General features: G+C 35.1%; 1 protein-coding gene across 2 annotated transcripts in view; it reads right to left on the reverse strand.

Moving 5' to 3' along the window:
* BABAM2 (BRISC and BRCA1 A complex member 2) overlaps positions 1 to 24,981 on the reverse strand; it is a 490,988-nt gene that overhangs the window by 48,857 nt on the left and 417,150 nt on the right. Inside the window, exon 11 of one of the 2 annotated variants that reach the window (XM_031951330.1) lies at positions 22,931 to 23,084. The exons of the other annotated variant lie outside the window; for it this stretch is intronic. Within the exon in view, the coding sequence (XP_031807190.1) occupies positions 22,931 to 23,084 (154 nt within the window). The remainder of the gene's footprint in view (positions 1 to 22,930; positions 23,085 to 24,981) is intronic. 2 annotated transcript variants of the gene reach the window in all.

The following is a 24,981-nucleotide window of genomic DNA, read 5'->3' on the forward strand; positions in this document are numbered from 1 at the left end:
TAAATTTCCCTCCATTCTATTTTTCTCTATTCATATTTTTATTTATTTATCCTTTCACCCTGTCCCTCCTAAATGTTTTGCTTCTTGACTACCATCTCCTTCAATTTGCTCTCTTTTCTATTAGTACCACCCCTCTTTTTTTCCCTTTTCTACTTCTCTATAGGGTAAGATAAATTTCTATACCCAACTAAGTATCTATGTTATTCCTTCTTTGAGTAAAATCCAATGAGAGTAGGGTTCAAACTATTCATCTCTTCCCTTCTTTTACTGTAACAGATCTTCTGTATTTCTTCATGTAGTATAATTTACCCCATTCCACCTTATCCTTTTTTCTTATTCCAGTACAATCCATTTCCACCTCTTAATTTCTTTTTTATACCAATACATCAAAGTCAACTTATGTAATGGGCTGAGGTTTGAGCTGATGCATTGAGGTCCCAAGTACATGAGGCTAAATAGTAATTGGGCTATACTCTATTAATATACATGATTGGATAAAGAATGGTCCCTGCCCACTCTCCGTGCAAGTCCTGATGTGTTGTATAGGAAATGACGATTTTGGTGGGTGGAGGCAGAGAGAGAGGGAGGAAGACGAGCTGGGAGAGATTGGGCTGGGTTCGAGACTCCAAGCTGCTGGTTGTGTGGCTGCTGGTCGAGCTAGCTTCTTGACTCAGCTGCACACATTGCTATCGCCGATTCTCTTCCACCTCCGATCCTTCTTCACTGAGAATAAAGACTGACGATTTTCCCCTAACCTGAATTCCTGTCTCGTGCTGATCTTAAAATACACGATCTTCACAAACTAATACCCACATTACACACTATATCTATATATACTTCCTCTAACAGTATAACAAGATATAGTTCTCAAGAGTTATAAGTATCATCTTCCCATACAGGTATTGTAAACAGTTTAATCTTACTGAATAACATGTAGTATTGACTGTGGCTCTTTAATATTTGAATTGTTTTTTTCCCCCCTGGCTGCTTGGGGAGGGGGGAGGGGGATGGCAGCTAGATAGCAGTGGATAAAGTGCCAGATCTGAAGTAAAAAAGACTCACCTTTGTGAGTTCACATTGACTTCAAATGCTTACTAGCTGTGGGAACCTGAGAAAGTGACTTCACCTTGAGGAATCTGTAAAATGAACTGGAGAAGGAAATGGCAAACCATTCTTTCTTTGCTAAGAAAAGCCTAAATGGGGTCACAAAGAATTGGATATAATTGAAATGAATCACAGAGTTATGGATACTTGTAGTATTTTCCCCTCGACTTTACTGCAAGTAGGCTACAGTAATCCTGGGAGTTTTCATTTGGGATCCCTTTCAGGAGGTGATCAATTAATTTTTTCAATTATTATTTTACCCTCTGCTTCTAGGATACTGGGGCAATTTTCCTTGCTAATTTTTTGAAATATGTTATCCAAGGGGCTGTTTTTTGATCATGGCATTCAGCTACTCTAATAATTCTTAAATTATCTCTCTTGGATCTATTTTCTAGGTTAGTTGTTTTTCCCATGAGGTATTTTAAATTTTCTTATCTTTTTTTCATTCTTTTGATTTTGCTTGACTAATCCTTGATGTCTCATGGAATCATTGGTTTCCACTTACCCAATTCTAATTTTTAAGGAATTATTTTCTCCAGTTAGTTTTTCTATCTCCTTTTCCACTTATACTTTTTAAGGACCAACATGTTTTCTTCAGTAGATTCATTCCATCCTACCACTCTACTCCCAATATGAACAATTCTATTTTTTAAGGAATTGTTTTCTTTATTCATTTTTTTTATTTTTCCTTTTCCAAGCTATTGATTTTCTCTTGCATCTCTCTCATTTCTTTTCCCAATTCTTCTTCTATCTCTCTTATTTTATTTAAAAATACTTTTTGAGCTCTTATTTAATTGTGCTTTAAATCAATATTTTGAGATTTTGCATGTAGCCATTTGGACTTGTTCTCTTCTGAATTTGTGCTCTGATCTTCCCCATCCTCATTGTAGCTTTCTATGGTCAGGGCTCTTTTTCTGTTTGTTTGGTTTTTTTTTCTAGTCTATTTCATTAAAGTTGAGCTCTGCTCTTGGTGTAGTGGAGTTGCCTTTCTAAACTACTTGTGTTAGGGGCCAGGGACCTGGCCATTGACTTTCTGCATTGGTGCCTCAGGTATTGGTGGCTTGCCCACTGCTCTGGGGTGGCCTGGCCTAGTCACGCCTGTTCTGCCCTGGGTTCCAGAGCTGGCCGTCTGCCTACTGTGCTGGGGCTAGAGGCCCCATGTCTAGTCTACTGAACCAGGACCTTGGTTACTGCTCTATGCTGTGGCTAAGAGTCTCTCATTGGCTTGTCCAGACAATACCCGTGCTGTGTTCCCCTTTTACTCAAGTGAGACAGATGTTTTCTGAAATTCAAGTTATTTTAAGCTGGAAAATGGTTTCACTCCAGCTTTTCGTGAGTTCTGTTGCTCCATAATCCATTTAGGGGTTGATTTAATGTTGTTTTCAAGGGAAGCTGGGAGAGCCCAGGCAACTTCCTTGTTTTTTCTCTGCCACCTTGTCTGCTCTCTTAGTTTTTCTTACTTCTGTTTTCTTCAACTTTAAAAGGTGATAATTTAATAACAATACTTATACTTCTTTTCTCATAGGATTATTTTGAAGGAAATGCTATGTAAAACTTGAATCGTTTCTGCTCTCCGACATTTTTTATTTGAAAGTACTAATACTAGCCTCTTAGCATACAGAAAAAGCAATATTTTTCAGTCAACAGAAAAATTCCTTTTAGGAAAAGCAACTTTATAATGATAGCTGAATGGAAGTTAATATAAAATGAAGCTTAACAGGGAAAAGAAAGGAATTATGGATTGCTTTGAGAGAACAGTAAATGTGGATATTTGGACAGAGTCCTACATAACAGAAATATGTCTATGCCAATAATTTTATTTTACTCAATTGATTTCAGGTGTGACAGGCCATTAGAACTGGTGATGTTATGGGCTAAATTTTATTTCAAGCATCTACTCATAACTCTAGGATTATCTGATGGCTTAGCAATTGACTGCTTATTCATAGAAATATTAGAGCATAAAAGCCTCTTCTCCCCCAAAACTCACGTGCTTTGATTTCTGATTTCTCTTTCAAGGCTACAAACCATAAAGCCATCTTTAATTCCTTTTCTCTTATGTGACCTCAATATCCAATCAACAGTCAAGTCTTGTCAATTCTATTTTTGCATGCACTCTCTTATTTGTCCTGTCTTTTCCAATTCTACTGCCAGCCACCTAGTCCAATCTTCTTAGCAAAACCAAAGATATATGAAAGATAACAAGTCAAATTCATGGAAAGGGGGACAGTTCTGTGAAGGGGTAATTTGACAAACTGATTTTGACTAGAGCAAATTGCAAAATAACTGAATGTTTTACTTTTTAACTGACTAGTTTGGAACTTTTAAAAAAATTCATATAATGTGGCTGCTCAGGGTTAAGGGTAGTCTCTGGACATTAAACAGATAGCTGTGTATCCTAATTCCATAGCAGATTCCATAATTACTTTTGTAACCTGGCTGTAGTCTCACAACTTTTACTATCAGGAAAGTTTTTCTATTGTCTGACCTGAATTTTTCCTCCTATTATCTCAAGCTAATTTCTTTTTCTTCTTTTGGGACTACAGTAAGTTATAAAAGCTTCTTTGAGTGGGAACAGTTCATTGCTAACTTGGAGGAAAGCTGAGATGACACTTGGTTGTCAATAGTGAAGCAGAAAAAGAGTAGACAGTTTTTAGAGATTTGGTGTACTGCACTGCATTTACTCATTTGGGTCAGAATGCTTACAAACATCAAGAATCAAACAAGGTTTGAAAAAAAATGATGAGGAAATTCAGAAACTGCCAGATAAAAAACAAGAACTCCACAGGGTTTACCAGAAGGATAGTTCATCCATCTCTAAGAAGGCAGTATTTAACTGTATCAAAAGTAAAATGTAAGTGTAATTTAAGTGAGATGTATGATTCGTGGCTCAGTAAAAAAGCAGATGAAATGTAGTTTTACACTGATAATAACAATACTAAGTGTTTTTATGACACTCTGAAGACTAATTATGGGCCAAAGACCTGTAGTGTAACTCAATTATCCAATACTGATGGATTAGTGATAAGGACATGATCCTAGAGAGACAGGCTAAACATTCCCATAATATTCTCAAGAGATCGTCATCAATAAATCCTAAAGCAACTGACTGTATGCTTCAATCAGTTTCTCTCTTGTCAAACTCCAAATGAAGAAGAATTTTTGAATGCCGTTAGACTCCTCTTGTGTGACAAAGTACCTGGTGTGGATTCTATTTCAGCTAAGATTTGTAAGGCAAGGGGTATGACACTACTCAAACAAAACCTGATAAAAACCTTCCTGCTTATATGGCAAAAGGAGCTTATCCCCCAGGAGTTCAAGGATGCCTCCATTGCTTATCTCCATAAAGACTTGTTAACTTATTCATTATTCTAGTTTTAGAGTTAATGATTAAATAGGATTATCACTTCTCCTGACTTGGAACACATGTAGCACATGAGAGAATGTGAATGTCATTATGTCAACAATATTAGATAACTGAGGGTCAGTTGTTACATTTTGTAGGGTTTTCCAATGATCACATATAACATTGAACTGTTGAGTAGGATAAACATCCACTCTTAGATTCAATATTCAATTGTGTTTTTGTGAGGAAACATGGTCAAAGGATAAAATAAAACATCCTCCAACCACATATCCCATAAATTTGATGAATGAAGAATTTCCCATGAGATTCACTTTTAGATTTACTCAGGTTATCTTACAGTTAGGTGTTAATCTTTGAAATTCAAATTAAAATTTGGGATAAATCTCCCTTTTGCATATAGTAAACATTGGAATAAAGTTTCTAATATTATCTTGTCTAATCAGTTAATCAGTCAGTTTGTCAACAGGTATTTGTTAAGTGAATCCTATGTACCAGGTAAAACAAACAAAAAACAGTCTCTGTCCTCAAAAAATGCACATTTTAATGGGGAAATAATATGTAAAATATTAGGTACATATAAGCTATATACAGGATAGAAAAAAGGTAATCTCAAAGGAGAAAGCATTAGTACTTGGGAGGGCCAAGAAAGCTTCTTACAGAAAATAGAAAGAAAGTCAGGAAAACCCAGAAGTGAAGAAAAAGGTACAGAGCCTTCCAGGTACAGGGACAGCCAATGTAAAGGTATGGATATGAGAAATAAAGCACTATATACTTCAGAAGAATATATGTTTTGACTATGGAAGAGATATATTTTAAATTAATTAAAATAATTTAAATTAATACTGTAGAAATAATTTTAATCAGAAGAATACCACCTCTAATAGCAGAAAACCTGATTAAAACAGATATGCAGATGGAGTGGATAGTAAAAAGACTGAGTTATCCACAATTCTGTGGTTTCTCAAAGTCTAGGCATCATTAAAAAGCAGGACCATAGTAAAGGAAAAAGCAAAACCCCCCAATTCAGGTTTTCAACATTCACCCTTGAAAAACCTTGCTTTCAAATATTTTTCTCCCTCCTTTCCTCCCATCTCCTTTCCCTAGATGGCAGATAATCCAATATATGTTAAACATTTGTAATTCTTTGATATTGATGAGGGAAAGATTCCTATCTTTCTGATTCCCAACTTCCCCTAGTTAATGTAATTACCCTTTGACTCACAAATCCTGGTCCCTTTATATTCCAATAGAAGATCTGGACCTGTCTCAGCCCCCATTCCAATCTGAGCCAACTTTGAGGCTACGCCCACAAGTCCCTCTAGCTAAATAAATCTCCCATTATAAAAGGGACACGCTGGGACCCACTCTTTGCAGAGATCCCAAACATGCTAGCCATGTCAGGACCCTCTGTCCAGTGCCCTTCTTATCTCTACCTTCATCTGTCTCCTTACTTCCAAACCCCATAATAAACCTCTTTTATCAATCTATCTTTTCAGCCGATAAATGCTTTTATTCGGGACTCACGCTGCTACTAGACCTCATTTACCGCTGTATCCTTGCGCCGAATCCAATAGAGTTGCAGGGGAACTCCATTTGACTCCCTGTACCCCAAACCTGCCACTTCAAACCCTAATTTCATTTAAATACCCCAAATCTAAACCTCATCAATATTATTTCCATAATTATCATGCTACACAAGAAAAATCAGATCAAAAAGGAAAAAATGAGAAAGAAAAACAAAAAGCAAAGAAAACAACAACAAAAAAGTGAAAATACTATGTTGTGATCCACACGCAGTCCCTACAATCTTCTCTCTCTGGATGCATCTCATTTAGCATCAGTTCATGTAAGTCTCCCTGGGGCTCTCTGAAATTGTCCTGGTGGTTGTTTCTTAAACAACAATAATATTCCATAACATTCATATACCACAATTTATTCAGCCATTCTTCAACTGATGAGCATCCACTCAGTTTCCAATTTCTTGCCATTACAAAGAGGGTTACCACATACAGTTTTGCACATGTGGGTCCCTTTCCCTCCTTTAAAATCTCTTTAGCATACAAGCCCAGTAGTAACACTACTGGATCAAAAGATTTGAGCACAATTCCAAATTGTTCTCCAGAATGGTTGGATCATTTCATATCTCCACCAACAATATATTATTAAGTGTCCCAGTTTTCCCACATCCCCTCCAACATTCATCATTATCTTGTCCTTAGCCAATCTGTGAGGTGTATAGTGGTACCTCACAGTTATCTTGATTTGCATTTCTCTGACCAATAGTGATTTAGAGCACCTTTTCATATGACTAATAGTGGTTTTTATTTCATCTGAAAATTGTCTGTTCATATCTTTTGACCATTTATCAACTGGAGAATGACTTGAATTCTTATAAATTTGAGTCAATTCTCTATATATTTTATCAGAACCCTTGGATATAATCCCTCCCCTCTCAGTTTACTACTTCCCTTCTAATCTTGTTTGCATTGGTTTTGTTTGTACAAAAACTTTTTAACTTAATATAATCAAAATTATCCATTTTGCATTTAATGTATTCCAGCTCTTATTTGATGACAAATTCCTTCCTTCTCCACAGATCTTAAAAGTAGGCTATATTTATAAGCCTATATTTATGTTCTCCTAATTTGCTTATAGTATCATCCTTTATGTCTAAATCATAAACCCATTTCACTCTTATCTTGGTATAGGGTGATAGGTATGGATCACTGCCTAGTTTCTGCCATAGCAATTTCCAATTTTCTCAGCAATTTTCATCAGATAGTGAGTTCTTATCCCAAAAGCTGGGGTCTTTGGGTTTGTCAAACATTAGATTACTATAGTCATTGACTACTGTGTCTTATAAACCTAACCTATTCCACTGATCAACTACTCTATTTCTTAGTCACTACCAAAGGATGATGATCACTGTTTAATATATAGTTTTAGGTCTGTTATAACTAAATGTTTGCATTTTTTTTCATTAATTCCCTTGAAATTCCTGACCTTTTGTTATTCAGATTAACTTTGTTGCTATTTTTTTTCTAGCTCTGAAAATAATTTCTTGGGAGTTTGATTGGTATGGCACTGATTAAATAGAATAATTTAGGCAGAATTGTCATTTTTATTATATTAACTCGGCCTATCCATGAGCACTTGATATTCTTCCGATTGATTAGATCTGACTTTATTTGTATGTAAAGTGTTTTATAATTGTGTTCATAGAATTTCTGATTTTGTCTTGGCAGGTAGATTCCTAAATATTTTATATTATCTACAGTAATTTAAAATGGAATTTCTCTTTGTATCTCGTGCTGTTGAACTTTGTTGGTAACTTATAGAAATGCTGATGATTTATGTGGTTATTTCATACAGTAATTTTTTTAGTTAGTTTTCTAGGACTCTCCAAATATACCATTATATCATTTACAAAAGAGTGATAATTTGGCTTCCTCATTACCTACTCTAGTTCCTTTAATTTCTTTTTCTTCTCTTATTGCTAGTTAACATTTCTAATACAATATGAATACTAATGGTGATAGTGGGCAACTTTGTTTCACCCCAGATCTTAATGGGAATGGTTCTAGATTTTCAATACATGATACTTGCTGATGGTTTTAAATATATGCTACTGATCATTTTAAGAAAAATTCCATTTATTTCTATACTATCTAATATTTTTAGTAAGAATGGGTGTTGGATTTTGTCAAATGCTTTTTTCTGCATCTACTGAGATTAAGGAATGATTTCTGTCAGTTTGGTTATACAATAATGATCTCTGACCATGCAACAGCAACAAAACAAACATGTATCATGCTGAAAAGTATCAGACAGTGAATTAATATCATTTTTAATACATATGTATCAAATAGCACAGCATCTAAATACTTAAAGGAAAAACTAAACAAGTTTTAGCAAAGAAACAGAAAAGACTACCACAATCTGGGAATTCAATGTATCCCTTTCATATCCAGACAAATCTTAAAAAATAAACAAGAAAGAAGTTAGGAACCTGAAATTTTTTTAAGAAAGATTAGATATAAAAGCTTTCTGGCAAATGGGAACAGAAAGGAAAGCATACATACTTATCATATTTATGAAAACTAACCACATATTAGAGCATTAAAACATCACAGACAAATGCATAAACATATTAATATTAAAAAATCATTTATTGATCATAGTGAAATGAAAATAACATTCAATAAAGTTGCAATGAAGAAAGGATTAAAAATCATTGAAGTAAATTGGGAAAACATTTTTACAGTCAAAGGTTCTGATAAAGGACTCATTTCCAAAATATATAGAGAATTGACTTTAATTTATAAGAAATCAAGCCATTCTCCAATTGATAAATGGTCAAAGGATATGAACAGACAATTTTCAAATGATGAAATTAAAACTATTACTACTCATATGAAAGAGTGTTCCAAATCACTATTGATCAGAGAAATGCAAATTAAGACAACTCTGAGATACCACTACACACCTGTCAGATTGGCCAGAATGACAGGGAAAGATAATGCAGAATGTTGGAGGGGATGTGGGAAAACAGGGACACTGATACATTGTTGGTGGAATTGTGAATACATCCAGTCATTCTGGAGAGCAATTTGGAACTATGCCCAAAAAGTTATCAAACTGTGCATACCCTTTGATCCAGCAGTGTCGCTACTGGGCTTATACCCCAAAGAGATACTAAAAAAAGGGAAAGGGACCTGTATGTGCCAAAATGCTTGTGGCAGCCCTGTTTGTAGTGGCCAGAAGCTGGAAAATGAATGGATGCCCATCAATTGGAGAATGGTTGAGTAAATTGTGGTATATGAATGATATGGAATATTATTGTTCTGTAAGAAATGACCAGCAGGACGAATACAGAGAGGATTGGCGAGACTTACATGAACTGATGCTGAGTGAAATGAGCAGAACCAGGAAATCATTATATACCTCAACAGCGATACTTATGAGGATGTATTCTGATGGAAGTGGATTTCTTCAACAAAGACAAGATCTAACTTAATTTCAATTGATCAAGGATGGACAGAAGCAGCTACACCCAAAGAAAGAACACTAAGAAATGAATGTAAACTTCTTGCATTTTTGTTCTTCTTCCCAGGTTATTTATACCTTCTAAATCCAATTCTCCCTGAGCAACAAGAAAACTGTTCGGTTCTGCACACATATATTATATCCAAGATCTACTGTAATCTATTTAACATGTATAGGACTGCTTGCCATCTTGGGGAGAGGGTGGAGGGAGGGAGGGGAAAAATCGGAACAGAAGTGAGTGCAAGGGATAATGTTGTAAAAAATTACCCTGATGGGTTCTGTCAATAAAAAAGTTATTTAATTAAAAAAAATCATTGGAGAATAAATAACTAAATTTTAAGGAATTGGTGGTTCAAGGAATAAATCACAGAATATATCATTCCATCAAAGAAAATGGCAATCAAAAGCAAACAGCAAAATTTGGAGTAGGCAGCCAAAGCAAATCCATAATAGAAAATTTATAGCTCTTAAAACAATTTCATAAATAAAAGAAAGCACAGATAAGTAAATTGGTATGAATTTTAAAAAATCTAGAAAAATAAATAAATCAAAATCCTCTAACTGAAATATCAAAATGGAAATAATAAAATTGAAACTAAAAAGCACTACATTAGTAATTTTCCTTAAAAAAGAATAAAACAAGTCTTAGCTACTAGGTTAAAAAGAGGAAAAGCAATAGATCAATATCAAAAAATTAAAAAAAAGAATTCACAATAAATGAAGGAAAACTTAATAAAATCATCAGAAATTACTCCACTGTGAATAAAAAGCCATAATAAAAAAGAAATTACTCCAAAATTACACAAATATAACTGAAAATTTAAATGAAAGAAATGAGTATTTTAAAAACACAAAACCTTCAGATAAACACACGTCAAAAGAATTAAAATAACTCAATCTCAGAGAAATTAATTTAAAAGTCACAATTGATAGCACACAGAAAAACTCTAGGATTTACAACAGCAGAGTATTAAACATCAAAGAACAATTAATTTCCAATATTCCATAAACTGAAAAAAATAAGGAGGGGGAGAATGGGGGGAAGGGAGAGAGGGAAGGAGGGAGGGAAGAAGGGAGGAAAGGAAGGAAGGAGGGAAGGAAAGAGGAAAAGAGAGAAGGAAGGGGAAAGGGAGAGGTAGGGTTGGGGATACAAGACATTAGAGAGAGCATTAAGTTCATTCTATAGCCAAAGATTTCATCAGCTACATTTCTAGTAAGTAGATTTTTATCTATTTTTAGAAGACCTGAAGAGATGGAGAGCCCCCTCTCTTCTAAGAGAGTTTAATTCATTTTTGTATAGCTCTTATTCTTAAGAACATTGTCCTTTTATCCAGACAGAGTAGTCTAACTGTTGCTTTTACTTTACCCTTTTGGGGTCAAATTAAACAGCTACTTCCTCTTCTATGTACTAGACCTTTGAAAACTTGCAGATGGTATTGGTTTCTTCTCCTGTAAAGTCTTTCTTTTGGAGGCTAAACAGCTTCAATTACATCAGTGTAGCCTCCTTTGGCATGATTTTTTTTTTTTAATTCAATGAACAAAAATTTATTTTCTTTCCCATCCCTTTCCTGGAGGGGAGGGGAGAGGAAAATCTTAGTAACACATGCATATTCTGGCAAAATAAATTCCTACATATTCATGTACCAAAATTTTTTTCTCATTCTACATCCTAAGCCTGTCATTTTTCTGTTTGGAGGTAGGTAGCATGCTTCATCATTATTCAATAAGGAATTGTGATTGTCTTTTACATAGATGTGTTATATCTTTCAAAGGCGTTTTTATATATAATGTATAAATTTATCAGTACTTATAAGACTTCTTAGGTTTTTTTGAAACTGTCCTTTTTATAATTTCTTTATTATTTTCATAATCACATAATTACAAATTTGATACAGACTCTAGAGAGTAAAACTAAAATATTAATTGAAAACAATAATCTTAACAAAATTTCAGGATATAAATCCACATAAATCATCAGTTTTTATGTGTATTGTCAACAAAACCCAACAGGAAATTGCCCCCAATTAACTGTACAATATATAACATAGTTAAGAATCCACCTATCACATAGGAACTATATTAATTCAACTACAAAACACTCTTTAAATAAAGATGGACCTTAATATAATTGCTCAAAGGTAGGCTAAACTAATATAATAAAAATGATAATACATAAATTTACTTATTAAGTCCTATACTAATCAAACTACCATGAAGCTAAAAAAAATTAAATTCATTTAGAAGAACAAAAGGTCAAGAATAAAAAGGGAAATAGTGAAAAAAAGGTGGGAAAGAAGGGGGGCCTAGCAATAACAGATTTCAAAATGGACTACAAACCAGTAATCATAAAAATGATTTGATAGATTAAATAATAAGTCAATCCATAGAACAAATTAAGTATATAAATGTAAATGAAGCAAATGAGAACTAGTAGCTTTGTGTTTGATAAATTCCAAGATCTTAGCTTTGACTCAACAAAAACTGCAAGGAAAACTGAAAAACAGTCAGGCAAAAATTAAGTTTGGACCATGCCATATACTAAGATTAGCTCCAAATAGATACATGTTTTAGATATAAAAGGTCATTTTTTTTGTTGTCCAGTTGTTTCAGTCATATACGTCATGACTCCATATGAGGGATTCTTGACAAAGATACTAAAAGGTCATATCATCAACAAATTAAAGGAAAAAGGAAAAATTCCCTTTTGGATCTATGGATAAAATAAGAGCTTATAATCAAACAAGGTATAGAGAGGATCACAGAAAATAAATAGCTAATTTCAATTATATAAAACTGAAATTTTTTTACACAAAGAAAACCTAAAATTAAAAGGAAAAAGTCAAGCTAAATCAATAGGCTCTATCAAGAACATACTGTGTATTAGGCACTGTACTAAATTGCTGGGTAGCAGAGTGACTAGAACACTGGCCTTTTTAGTCAGGAAGACCTAAGTTCAAATCTGCCTGAATCCCTTACTAGTTGTATTACCCTGGTCAACTGACTTAATCTTTCTATGTCTCAGTTTCCTCAAATGTAATAGTACAAACCTCTAATGGAATATTATAAGGATCAAATGATATGCCTGGCACATATTAAGCTTTATATGAATATTTTCCCCCATTCTCACAAACATATAGAATAAAAAAAAGATGCAATAAGAAAGACAGTTTCTATCCTTGATGAGTTTTTAATTGAGTAAAATAACACATAAAAGAAAGCTGAAAAGGGTGCATGGAAAATAGGAGCAGGGTGGGAAAAGACATTGGAAACAGAGCCCAGAGAAGAATGAAGGCATAAACATGGCTGACTTGGGCACTTTTCTAAAAACGAAGTTTCCAAGAGGAACTAACTAATTAGAAGAGACACCTAAGACAGAATAATCTTCTAAGGTAAGAAGTCTACTGGGACATGTTAGAGAAAGAAAATCAGAAAATAAGGACCAAGGTCCAGAGAGGCATGAAGGAGAGAAGAAACGGAAACCCCGCCCCCCAACTCTGCAGCAAGTTTCTCTTCTAAAGATCTCATTTCTAAGATATGTAAAGAATTCATTCAAATTCTTTAAAGTAAGAGCCATCGCTCAATTTATAAATGGCCAAACCTGGCAATTTTCAAAGGAAGAAATCCAAGCAATCAAGAATATATGAAAAAAATATCCTAAATCACTAAAAATTAGAATGGTTGATCAATAAATAGAACAGATTAGCTATATTGCCCACAGGATAAAAAAAAAAAAAGTAATAATCTAGTATATCACAAACCCAAAGGCCTCATCTACTGTGGAAAAAGCTCATTAAATTGCCTAAAGTTGATTGATTGGAAAACTGGAAAGCAATCAAGCAGAAATATCTCATTCCAAATATGATCTAGATTATAAATATTGACATCACAAATAAATCAGGGAGCCAGAATGAAATCATCTTTTAGTTATATGGTTAGTGGAGAATAGAAATGATCAAGCAAAGTACAGAACAGATCACAAAAGATAAAATGACTAATTTTGATGACAGAAAGTTTAACAGGATTTGCACAAACAAAATCAATGTAGCTAAAATTACAAGGGAAGCAAGTATAGACTAGAGGAAAGAAATCTTTGCAGCAAGTTTATCTGACAAAAGTTTTATTTCTAAGATTTTTCTCTCTCTCTCTTTCTTTCTCTCTCTGACACACACACACACACACACACACACACTTAAATTTATAAGAGTAAGAGCCATTTCCACAAATCATAAATGGTCAAAGCATATGAACAGATAGTTTTCAAAGAAATACAAGCTAACATTAGCCACAAGACAAAAAAAAAAAAAAAAAGCTCAAATACTAATGATTACAGAAATGAAAATTGAAGCAACTCTGAGATTTTGCCTCATACTAAGCAGGCTTATAGAACTGACAAAAAAAGAAAAATGACAAATATTGGAGGGACTTTAGGATAACAAGCATATTAAAGTCATGTTGCCAGAAATATGAATTGAAAAAATCATTTTGGAAAACAATTTGGATGTTCTAAATTGTTATTAAAATGTGCCTATCAAGCAATATCATTACTAAATCCATAACCTAGAGGAATGAAAGACAGAGGAAAAGGGCTTATAGTAAATATATATGTATGTATGTATATATATATATGCACATATATATACCCCAAAAAGGACATACCATTCACACAGACACAGACACACAGACACACAGACAACACAAATGGTATGTCTTTTTCTTTTGGTAGTGACAAAGAACCTAATAACTAGATGATCTTATATGCATATATAATAGCATATGAATATATTGATATACTATAATTCTACAAGCAATGATGCAGATAGTTTTAAAGAAATCTGAGAAAACTTGCGTGAACTGATAAAGAGTTAATTGAACAGAAGAATTATATACATTAATATTATAAAAATGAATAATTTTTAAAGACTTGAGAATTCTTACAAATACAATGATCAACCATGATTCCAAAAGACTGATAATGAACACTACTCACCCCCTGACATTGAGATGATAGATTCAGAGTGCAAACAGACACATTTTTTGATATGACCAATATAGAAATTTGTTTTGCTTGACTATACATATTTGTTACAAGATGCTATTTTGTTTATTTGTTTTATTTTGTCTACCAAGTCAGGAATGGAGGAGGAGGAAAGAAGAAAGACAAAAAAAAGAAGAAAAATTTTACAAAATAATTAAAAGAAAAAATAGGCACAGTAATTTACTGTTGGTAGAATTGTAAATTGGTCTGATCATTCTAGAAAATAATTTGAAATATAATTCAAATTTCACTAAAATGAATGCAAATATTGTGAAAGGTCATAGTGCTTATGATTTGATAGTGTATTTTAGTTTAAGAGTCAGGGTCTCCTTAACTGCCATGAGAGAATCTTATTGAAATTCAGTAAACATAGGAGTATTTTTGGTCAGTGTCAGGCACTTAAGAGTCATGGGCAGTATAGAGTTGTGTCCCTTTATAAGTTTCTATGCTTACAATTTTGTTCCAAAAGGAGAATAAACAGCTGACTCCACTCAGGGAGCTTTACTGCTCTACATAAACCGTGAGAGTGTTTATATCCTCTACAGAGTTCCCTGGATGAATTACAGTCTTTTACCCACTCCTGACATGCAAATATTTTCATAAGACAAACAAGGCAATTTAGCAATGCTGAATTTGACCTCTTCAGCCTTCCTCACAACCATAAGTATCTCTATGGCAGTGATTTTCCTGGTGAGATTTGTCTGTTTTAGCCTTCAGTTAGAACAAAAGCACTTTCCAGTTGCCAAATGCTTCAAGCTTCAAGCTTGCCTTTTTTTACTATTTCTTCTTGCCAAAATAGGATATCGTCATTGTCTTTCTCTTATTGCATTTAAATAAATCCTTCTTCAATGCAGGAGAAAAGCTGCTACTTTTTTAAGGTCACTTCAAATGTTTTCTTTAAAGTGGTGTTAACATGAAGCAAATGTCTTTAGACACTCCAAGTTAATCTGTTAAGATAAACAAGCTTCGCTTACAGTATTCCTATACTGAAATCATAGGTTTATGGCCTACAGCTTCTTAAAAGCTCAATTCATGCATGCTTAACTGTCTGCTTAAGAAAAACACAAGATTCCTTTGCCATGGAAACCCCATAGAAATATCTGGTTCAGTCTACATAACACACACCACAAACAAAATACCTATCTTCTCAAAATGTATTGTTATGTATACACAGAAAAACCCCAGAAAATTATCAGACTATTGCAATGTGCTGAACACTACAAATATGGAGTTGGTTGTATAATTCCTTCTTTGGGGCACATTTTAACCTACACAACACACTACCATTTCAAAAAAAGAGAAAATGCCAGACTTGGGCATTACAGAGGCAGTTTCTTATTTATAAACTGGAGAAAATAATAATTGTGTGATGTATCACACACTATATTATATAGCTTGTCTAGCTTTCTCCTCACCAGCTGCTTTCCTGACCTAGAGTTTTCTCTCATAATTGCCTGCTCAACCATCATTTCAGAAAAAGCTTCTGCCATGATTTATCATACTCCTGACTCAAATTAAATATGCCATTGTTACTGGATTGGGTGTGTAAATCTACCCTCCAAATGTCCACTCAACATTCCTGAAACTTTATGAATCAAAATTGTCTCTCTCTGATGACCATAGACTTTTGTGTACTATCTCTTCCATGAGGATCTAAGCTTCTTAATAGCAGGGACCATGCTTTTTCATTTATATCTCCAGCTCTTAGTATACAGATTGATACGTAGGAAGCATTTAATAAACAGATTTAATTTACTCCATAAAGTATAAATTAAAATTATTTTATCAAGCCTATAATTTCCACATCTATCTGGTTATTAAGATATCCTTGCTTGCAAATAATCTTGCAAACCCTAGCAAGAGTTCCTCAAGAGGAGGCCTTTATGATCGCTCAAAAGATCTTGAAATCAAAAATCTAAATTAGATTGTGATTCAATCTGGGAGAGGGAGTTTATATATTAATGGGATTCATGGCTCCATCAAAGCACTGATGCACTTTTATGTTACATAACACACTTCCTTTATTGTTGATCACAAACCTGCCAGATTGGCAAAGATACGATAGAGTTTCATGGTTATTCTCACCCATAAGGGAAGGCATCTATATCCACTAAACTGTACATCATCTGCCAAGACATTTTTGAAGGTCCTAAATTAGATAGCATATATATAAATTTTCGGTCAGGTTTATGACTTTGAATAATGCATAAACAGAGTTTATAAAGCACTGAATTTGAAATCAGGACTACCAGAGTTAAAATCTAACTTAACACACATCTTAGTCATGTAACTCAGGCAAATCACTTAACATCTTTGAGTTTCATTTCCTTCTCTGTAAAATGAAGAGGCTGGACTAGATGACCTTTTCATCCCTTCTCAATCTTTCCACAGCTCTCCCTCCCTTGAGTATCCTGGATGACACCTGCACCTCACATTTTACTGGAAAAAAATTAAGCATTCTCTTCCTCATTTCACATCACCATAATGCTTTCTGCTACTGCGGCCTCCTTCACCCTCACCTCACACAATGTGGTGGTCCTTTTAGTCTACTTGTACAAGGGATCCCATTCCATGCTGTCTTCTCTAACATGTTATCCCTTCTTGTCATCTCCACTCTTTTATCTTTAATCTCTCTTTGTCAAATGGCTGTTAATCCTACTATTTACTATTTATATTTACTATTTACGATAGATCACCTCTACTGCTTTACTTCTCATACTTATTATCTACATTCTGACTTCCAACCTCATCATTTAACTGAAATGACTTTGCCCAAAGTTACGAATGAAATCTTAACTGCCAACTCTAATGTCATTGTCTCAGTCATCATCCTTCTTGACCTCTCTGCAACTTCTGACATTGCTGATCACCCTCTTCAATTTGAGGCTCTTCTCTCTGGATTTTGAACCTATTTTCCCCAGCTCTCCTACTACCTTTTTGACTGTTCCTGCCCAGGCTTCTTGAGTGACTCTTCATCCAGATTACACCTACTAACTATGGATATCCCACAGAGCTCTCCTGTGGGCTCTCTTCTCTTTCTACACTAGATGTAACCACACACAATCCCCTACTGAAAGTCCTTAGGCCACATTAAAATCTAACAGGAAATATTTAACAAAATAAGTAAAAATACAATAAAACATAACATAAATAACAATAAATTTAAAAACTAAGTCGATATGTGCCATGTAAGGATCCTTACTTACAGATTATTGGTTTCCATTTCCACTTGAGTTTGACATCACTGTTCTATGTAATGTTTCTGCAAAAACTTTATTTTTGCATAATAAAAACTATCCATTTTACATTTTGTAATACAATCTACTTTGGTCAAAAATTCTTCTTTTTTAATTTAAAACTTATTACTGATGGAGGACAATACATTTCTTTTGATAACACTAAATACTAAAACTTCATTTAAAATTTTTACATTGGGGCAGCTAGGTGGCACAGGGGATAGAGCACCAGCCTTGAAGTCAGGAGTTTCTGAGTTCAAATTTGGCCTCAGACACTTAACACTTCCTACCTATGTGACCTTAGGCAGGTCACCCCAACTGCCTCAAAAAAAAAAAAATCTTCCTTCATCAATAGATTTGATACAGTTTGCCATGCTCTCCTAATTTGTTTATTATATCACCCTTTATTTTTAAATCACACACCCATTTTTGACCTTATTGTGGTATGTTGTGTGAAATGTTGGTCTATACTGAGTTTCTGCCATACTACTTTCCAGTCCTAAAGTTTTAAACAAACACTAAATTACTATTCCATTTACCATTTACCATTTTTGCATAATAAAAACTATCAATTTTTTATTTTGTAATGCTCTCTATCTAGTTTGATCAAAAATTCTTTTTTTCCCTATCACTCTAGATTATTCACTTATCACTTATTAGATTATTCTCTTATTCATCCAAGACCATAACCACAGTGTCATAAATTCCTCACTCTTACACATGACACATATCCATTTCAATGTCAAATCTAGTAGTTTCTCCCTTATAACATCTCTTCTATATATTCTATATATAACTTCACTTATACAGATACTTATGCAGGCCCTCGCCATTTTTAGCCTCAACTACACAAAAGCTTTCAAATTCCTCTCCTTGCTTCACACCTTTCCCATTTTCAAATATCTTTCATTTCGTTGCCAAGATGATTTTTCCTAAGCATGGTACATTGTTATATTAAGCAGTTTTTCAGTGATGCCTGATGTTCTGTGACCCCATTTTGGATTTTCTTAGCAAAGTTACTGAAATGTTTTGCCATTTTCTTCAGTTCATTCTTACAGATGGGGAAACTGAGGCAAACCATTTAAGTGACCTGCCCAGGTAATATCTGTCTATAACTAGAAAAATAAGTCTTCCTGATTCCAGGTCCAGCACTCTATTCACCTCATCACCTAGCTTCTCCTTTCCAAAGCAAAGGATATGATGCTATTATTCCTGAGGGTAGGATAGGGGTGAGGTAACCACCCCCAACCTCAATAAGATCCAGCAGTTCCCTGTTATCTCCAGTATTAATAAAAAGTTCTCTGTTTGATATTTAAAGCTTCCACAATTTGGTTGCTTCCCACCATTACAGTCTTCGTATACTTTTCTCCCCTCCATAATATGGCTAAATGGGACTATTTGCATTTTCTTGAAGACAACATTCCATTTCCTCTTTCTGTGTCTTTGTACAAATTGTCCCCCCTACCTACTTCTTTATCACCCTCTCTTACTTTCTCTAATTTCCTTCAAGATGCAACTCAAAATCCACCTTCCACAGGAGGTTTTCCTGATTTCCCCCAACTCCTAATTCCTTCTTCTTTCAGATTAGTTTCTATCAACTCTATATACTGATAGCACTAATCCTGGAGTCAAGAAAACCAGAATTCAAATTTGGCTTTAGATATCTCCCTGGGCAATTTGCTTAATCTTTATTTGTCTCACTTTACTCATTTGTAAAATAAGGATAATAATAACAGTACCTCCCAGGATTCTTGTAAGGATCAAATGAGGCAATAATTATAAAGCACCTAGTACAGTGCCTGGCACAGAATAAGGTGCAGGGTGGTTCAGGGAAGACTAGCACTGCTGAGTGAAGGTTGCTGAGTTCTTTAAAGGGCTCTTTTCTATCTGATGTCCACCTGATCCATCTAATTCTCACCTGTGACTCCATGAAGCTGTAGCATGCACAGTGACCATACTCTAGTAAGCTGTTTTGGCAGATGGACCAAAACAGGTTGCGGGTAACCAAAGGGATCTCAAGCTTTAGGTTGAGCTATAGGAGTGTCTACCCCACGGACGTGAAGACTTCCCCTGATGGAATGGGTAGATGAGAACAATTTGTTCCAACAGCCATGAAGGCAGGCGAAGCGGGTGCTGTGGAGAGCTTAGAGCTTGGTTAGACACCCAGTGCATCTCGAGTCATCACCAGTCATTCTTGACTCTGTCCTGAAATTGGACTGTGAGAACTATGGAAGAGAGAGTGGATGACTCCGTGAAACTCTGCCTCACTGAAATCCAATTTACTAACGAATCAAAAGACATCACCAAGCCCTTTTACCCTTTCTACCTATCTCAAAGTCCCATGACAAAGCAGCAAATGCAGAAGTGCTGGGAACGAGCCACAGTCCTGCACACAGGGACCCAGGCCACAGGGTGGTCTTCTCACTGGAAGCAGCAGTGGGATTCGTGGCCCCCTGGGTGTCTGAGCAGCCTTTTAAGGATCATACTGCTCACCTCCAGCAGTGAGGAAGGAGCTAGAAAAGATGCCCTGAAATTGTCTGCTTATCTAACCATGGCCTGATGATCATGAGAGGATCAAGACACTAAAGAATATACACAAAACTTGTGCAAATTCTGCTTACCATTTGTACCTGGAATGTGCATACACTTTATAGACAACATAAAATCCAATAGACCTGAAAGATGAACAGCTCTTGTTGAGAGAGAATTCAACAGGTATCACGTCCAATTAGCAGCCTTGAGTGAAACAGAGTTGGCAAATGAAGGCCAGCTCACTGATACTGGACAGACATGAGGCTGGTGTAGGTTTTGCAATCAAAACTAATATAGTAAACATATCCCTGTGTCTTTCAAAAGGGGTAAACAAAAGGCTCATGACAATGCTATTGCCACTTGCAGGAAAATGCCACACCACTGTCATCAGGGCTGAGCTCCCACCATGACAAACCCTGATGAGGTCAAAGAAAAATTTTATGAAGATCTGGAGATCCTTATCATCAATGTGCCAATGTGCCAAGGCAAGCTTATAATTCTGAGTGACTTTAATGCGAGAGTAGGCTCTGACTAGCAGACATGGCAGGGAGTCCTGCAATGGGAGGAATGGAGTGGGAAACAGCAACAGCAATGGTCACTTACTACTGAAAACTCTTGTATTTCATAACCTTCTCATCATCATCACTTTATTCTGTTTGTCTAAATGCAATAAAACTTGATGGATGCACATGTGATTATGAGGAGAAGAGGCAGACAGGATGTGAGAATGATAAAGGCAAGATATGATGCAGAGTGCTTGATTGCTCACAGACGTTTATTCTCTCCAAGCTGAATACTCACAACATTCAACAAAAGAGCAGGTCCATGGCAAAAAGAAGCAGAAGAATTAATGTTAATAGATTAGAGTGATTCTTTGAGAGGGAACAGTTTGTTGCTAACTTGGAGACTAAGCTGAGTCAATACACAATTGGCAATAGTGGAATAGAAAAGAAAAGAAGTGGACACTTTTTAGGGATCTGGTGTAAAGCACTGCTTTTGTCCATGTGGGTCAGAAAACTTGCAAACATCAAGACTGATTTGATTAAAATAGTGGAGTAATTCAGAAACTGCTAAATAAAAAATAGGAATTCTGTAGAGTATGCCAGCAGGATAGTTTATCCATCTCTAAGAAGGTAGCATTCAATTTCATCAAAAGTACAATCAAAACTTTGAGAGATGCAGAATTCTTAATTCAGTAAGAAGGCAGATGAAATTCAGTTTTATGCTGATAGTAACAATCGAAAGCACTTTCATGATGCACAGAAGGCTATTTATGGACCAAAGACCTATGGTACATTTCAACTACTCAGTGATGAGTTGATTGGTGATAAGGGCATGATCCTTGAGAGATAGGATGAACATTTCCATAAGTGTTCACCACAGACTGTCACCAATCAATGCTGAAGCCACTGATCTTAGGTTGAAATCTAGGGAGTGATTACTCCGTAGTGAAAGACCAACTAAAGAAGAGGTTTTGAAGGCCATTAGATTACTTTTATTTGGTAAATTATCTGGTACTGATTCTATTCCAGCTGAGATTTACAAGTCGGGGAGTTTACTATTCATACAAAAGCTGACTGAAATTTTCCAGATTATATGGCAAGAGATTATGTCTCAGGAATTCAAGGATATTTCCACTGTCCATTTCTATAAAGGTAAAGAGAACAGATTGTTCTGTGATAATCACAGAGGAAGGATGTGTGTGTGTGTGTGTGTGTGTGTGTGTGTTTGTCTCTCTCTCTCTCTTTGTCACTATTGACAAGATTCTTTCCAGAGTCCTCTTTAATAGACTGATCCTATACCTGGAAGATCATCTAACTGAAAGGAGGGTGAGGGGGCGGTAGAAGTTCAGAAGGGGCTGAGGAACTGTTGATATGGTGTTTGCTGCCCAACAACTCCAGGAGAAATGCCAGGAGCAGAATAGAGGTCTGTATACAACATTATCTGTACATCTGACCAAGGCCTTTGATACCGTCGGTCACAAGAACTTATGGAAAACTGTCAAAATTTAGTTACTCAGAGAAGTTCTCCAGTACAATATGTCAGTTTCATAATGATTCTGGACAATGGACAATGCTCTTGAGCTTTCCCAGTTGCCAATGCAGTGACACAAGCTGTATGCTTGCTCCCATGCTTTTTAGCATGAAATTTTCAGTCATCCCGTCAAACTCCTTCAATGAGGATGAACATGGCTTTAAAGTCAGTTACTGCATTGATGGTAAATTCTTCAACTTGAAAAGGGTATAAGCCAAAACTAAAGTGGAGAAAGTACTGGTGAACGATTTTTTGTATGCAGATGACTGTGCCTTCAATGCAGCCTCCAAAACTGAGATGCAACAAAGTATAGTGTGCTAATTTTGGGTTAACAAATAAAATCAAACAGGTTCTCCCTCAGCCAATTCCAGTGGTTTGTGGCACTGTTAGTTATGCAAATGGAGAAGTTTTGAATGCGGTGGATAAGTTCACTTATCTTGGCAGTATATTTTGCAGAGATATACACATCGATAATGAAGTTGACATATGCCTTACCAGTGCTAGCACAATGTTTGGGAAATTCCAAAGGAATGCATGGGGGAAGAGAGCACAAGTGGAACAGTGAATTTTACTTACTTTGCTCTTTTGGCCATCTCATTGCCATCCCATCGTGGGCTGTATGGATAATTTTTCTGGGCCTGAGAGTACAACTGTCCACTATTGGTAAAGTGGTAGACTGATTGAAAGGTGAGAGTAGGCTGGTCTCGAGGGAAATACAGGGGAAGGTCAACTGCAAAGACAAAAAAAAGTAAAACAGTAAATGCAGTTATGGAATGGAATTATTTCAGGTTCAAGCTATAATTAATTACCAGGCCTGTACTGAGTGAACATTATATGATCAGGATGAGATTCTAGTTCCAGCTATGCTAGTGACTAGTCATATGAGTTTGGGCAAGTCTCTTATTTGCCTTGGTTGTCATTTCTTCATGATAGTTGATTCTGGGCCATAGACATAGAAGACTGAGATAAGAATTTAAGGTTTTAAGGAGTTTATAATCTAATGAGATGAAATTAAATTAATTGGTACATAGAGTATATATTATGAGATTAATGATTACTGATTTTACTATTTACTATTTACTCAGAGAAAGGAGAAAGTGCTTAGAGAAGACTGGACTTGAGGTGAATCTTTTAAAGAATGGTTTCAATAAGTAGAAAGGTAGTGTGTTAAGTTTTTAAAACTTCATTCATTCAAGAAAAACTTTTTTGAAAATGTAAAATTGTATCTTCTATATTCTCTTTCTTAGTAATCTTATCAATCCCCATGGGCATAACTATATTTATGAAGATGACACTCAGATCTATGTATCCAGATCTATGTATCCATAAACAACTGCCTATTGCACATTTAAAAATGAATATTCCATATGAATAGGCAATTTTCAGATGAAGAAATCAGTCAACTACAGTTATATGAAAAAATTCTTTAAAGCACTATTGATTAGAGAAATGCAAATTAAACAACACTGAGGTAACACCTCATACTTATCAGATAGGCTAAGATGACAGGAAAAGATAATGATGAATGTTGGAGGGGATGTAGGAAAACTGGGACATTACTGCATTGTTGGTAGACTTGTGAAATAATCCAACCATTCTGGAGAGTAATTTGGAACTCTGCCTAAAAGGCTATAAAACTGTTTGATCCAGCAATGCCACTACTAGATTTGTATCCCAAAGAGATCATAAAAGATGGAAAAATATCCCCATGTGCAAAAGTATTTGTAGCACCTTCTGTTGTGGCAAAGAATTGGAAAATAAGTGGATGTCCATCAATTGGAAAATAGTTGAATAAACTGTGGCATATTAAAGTAATGGAATATTATTATTCTATAAGAAACAACCAGCAGGTTGATTTTGGAAAAGTCTAGGAAGACTTACATGAATTGATGCTGAGCAAAACAAGTAGAACCAGGAATACATTATATATAGTAACAGAAAGATTTTTTTCCATTCTTTGTAGATTTTTCTGATATTCTGGAAAACTACTTCTGAATGGCTTTAAAATTAAGTAATTTAAAAAAAAAGTTAATTATCATGTCTTTTTTTTTTTTTATTTAATAGCCTTTTATTTACAGGATATATGCATGGGTAACTTTACAGCATTAACAATTGCCAAACCTCTTGTTCCAATTTTTTACCTCTTACCCCCCCACCCCCTCCCCCAGATGACAGGATGACCAGTAGATGTTAAATACATTAAAATATAAATTAGATACACAATAAGTATACATGACCAAAACGTTATTTTGCTGTACAAAAAGAATCAGACTCTGAAATATTGTACAATTAGCTTGTGAAGGAAATCAAAAATGCAGGTGTGCATAAATATAGGGATTGGGAATTCAATGTAATGGTTTTTAGTCATCTCCCAGAGTTCTTTTTCTGGGCATAGCTGGTTCAGTTCATTACTGTTCCATTGGAAATGATTTGGTTGATCTCGTTGCTGAGGATGGCCTGGTCCATCAGAACTGGTCATCATATAGTATTGTTGTTGAAGTATATAATGATCTCCTGGTCCTGCTCATTTCACTCAGCATCAGTTCGTGTAAGTCTCTCCAGGCCTTTCTGAAATCATCCTGTTGGTCAGTTCTTACAGAACAGTAATATTCCATAATATTCATATA

This window comes from Sarcophilus harrisii, chromosome 2, assembly GCF_902635505.1.
Source record: "Sarcophilus harrisii chromosome 2, mSarHar1.11, whole genome shotgun sequence".
Lineage (NCBI taxonomy): Eukaryota > Metazoa > Chordata > Mammalia > Dasyuromorphia > Dasyuridae > Sarcophilus > Sarcophilus harrisii.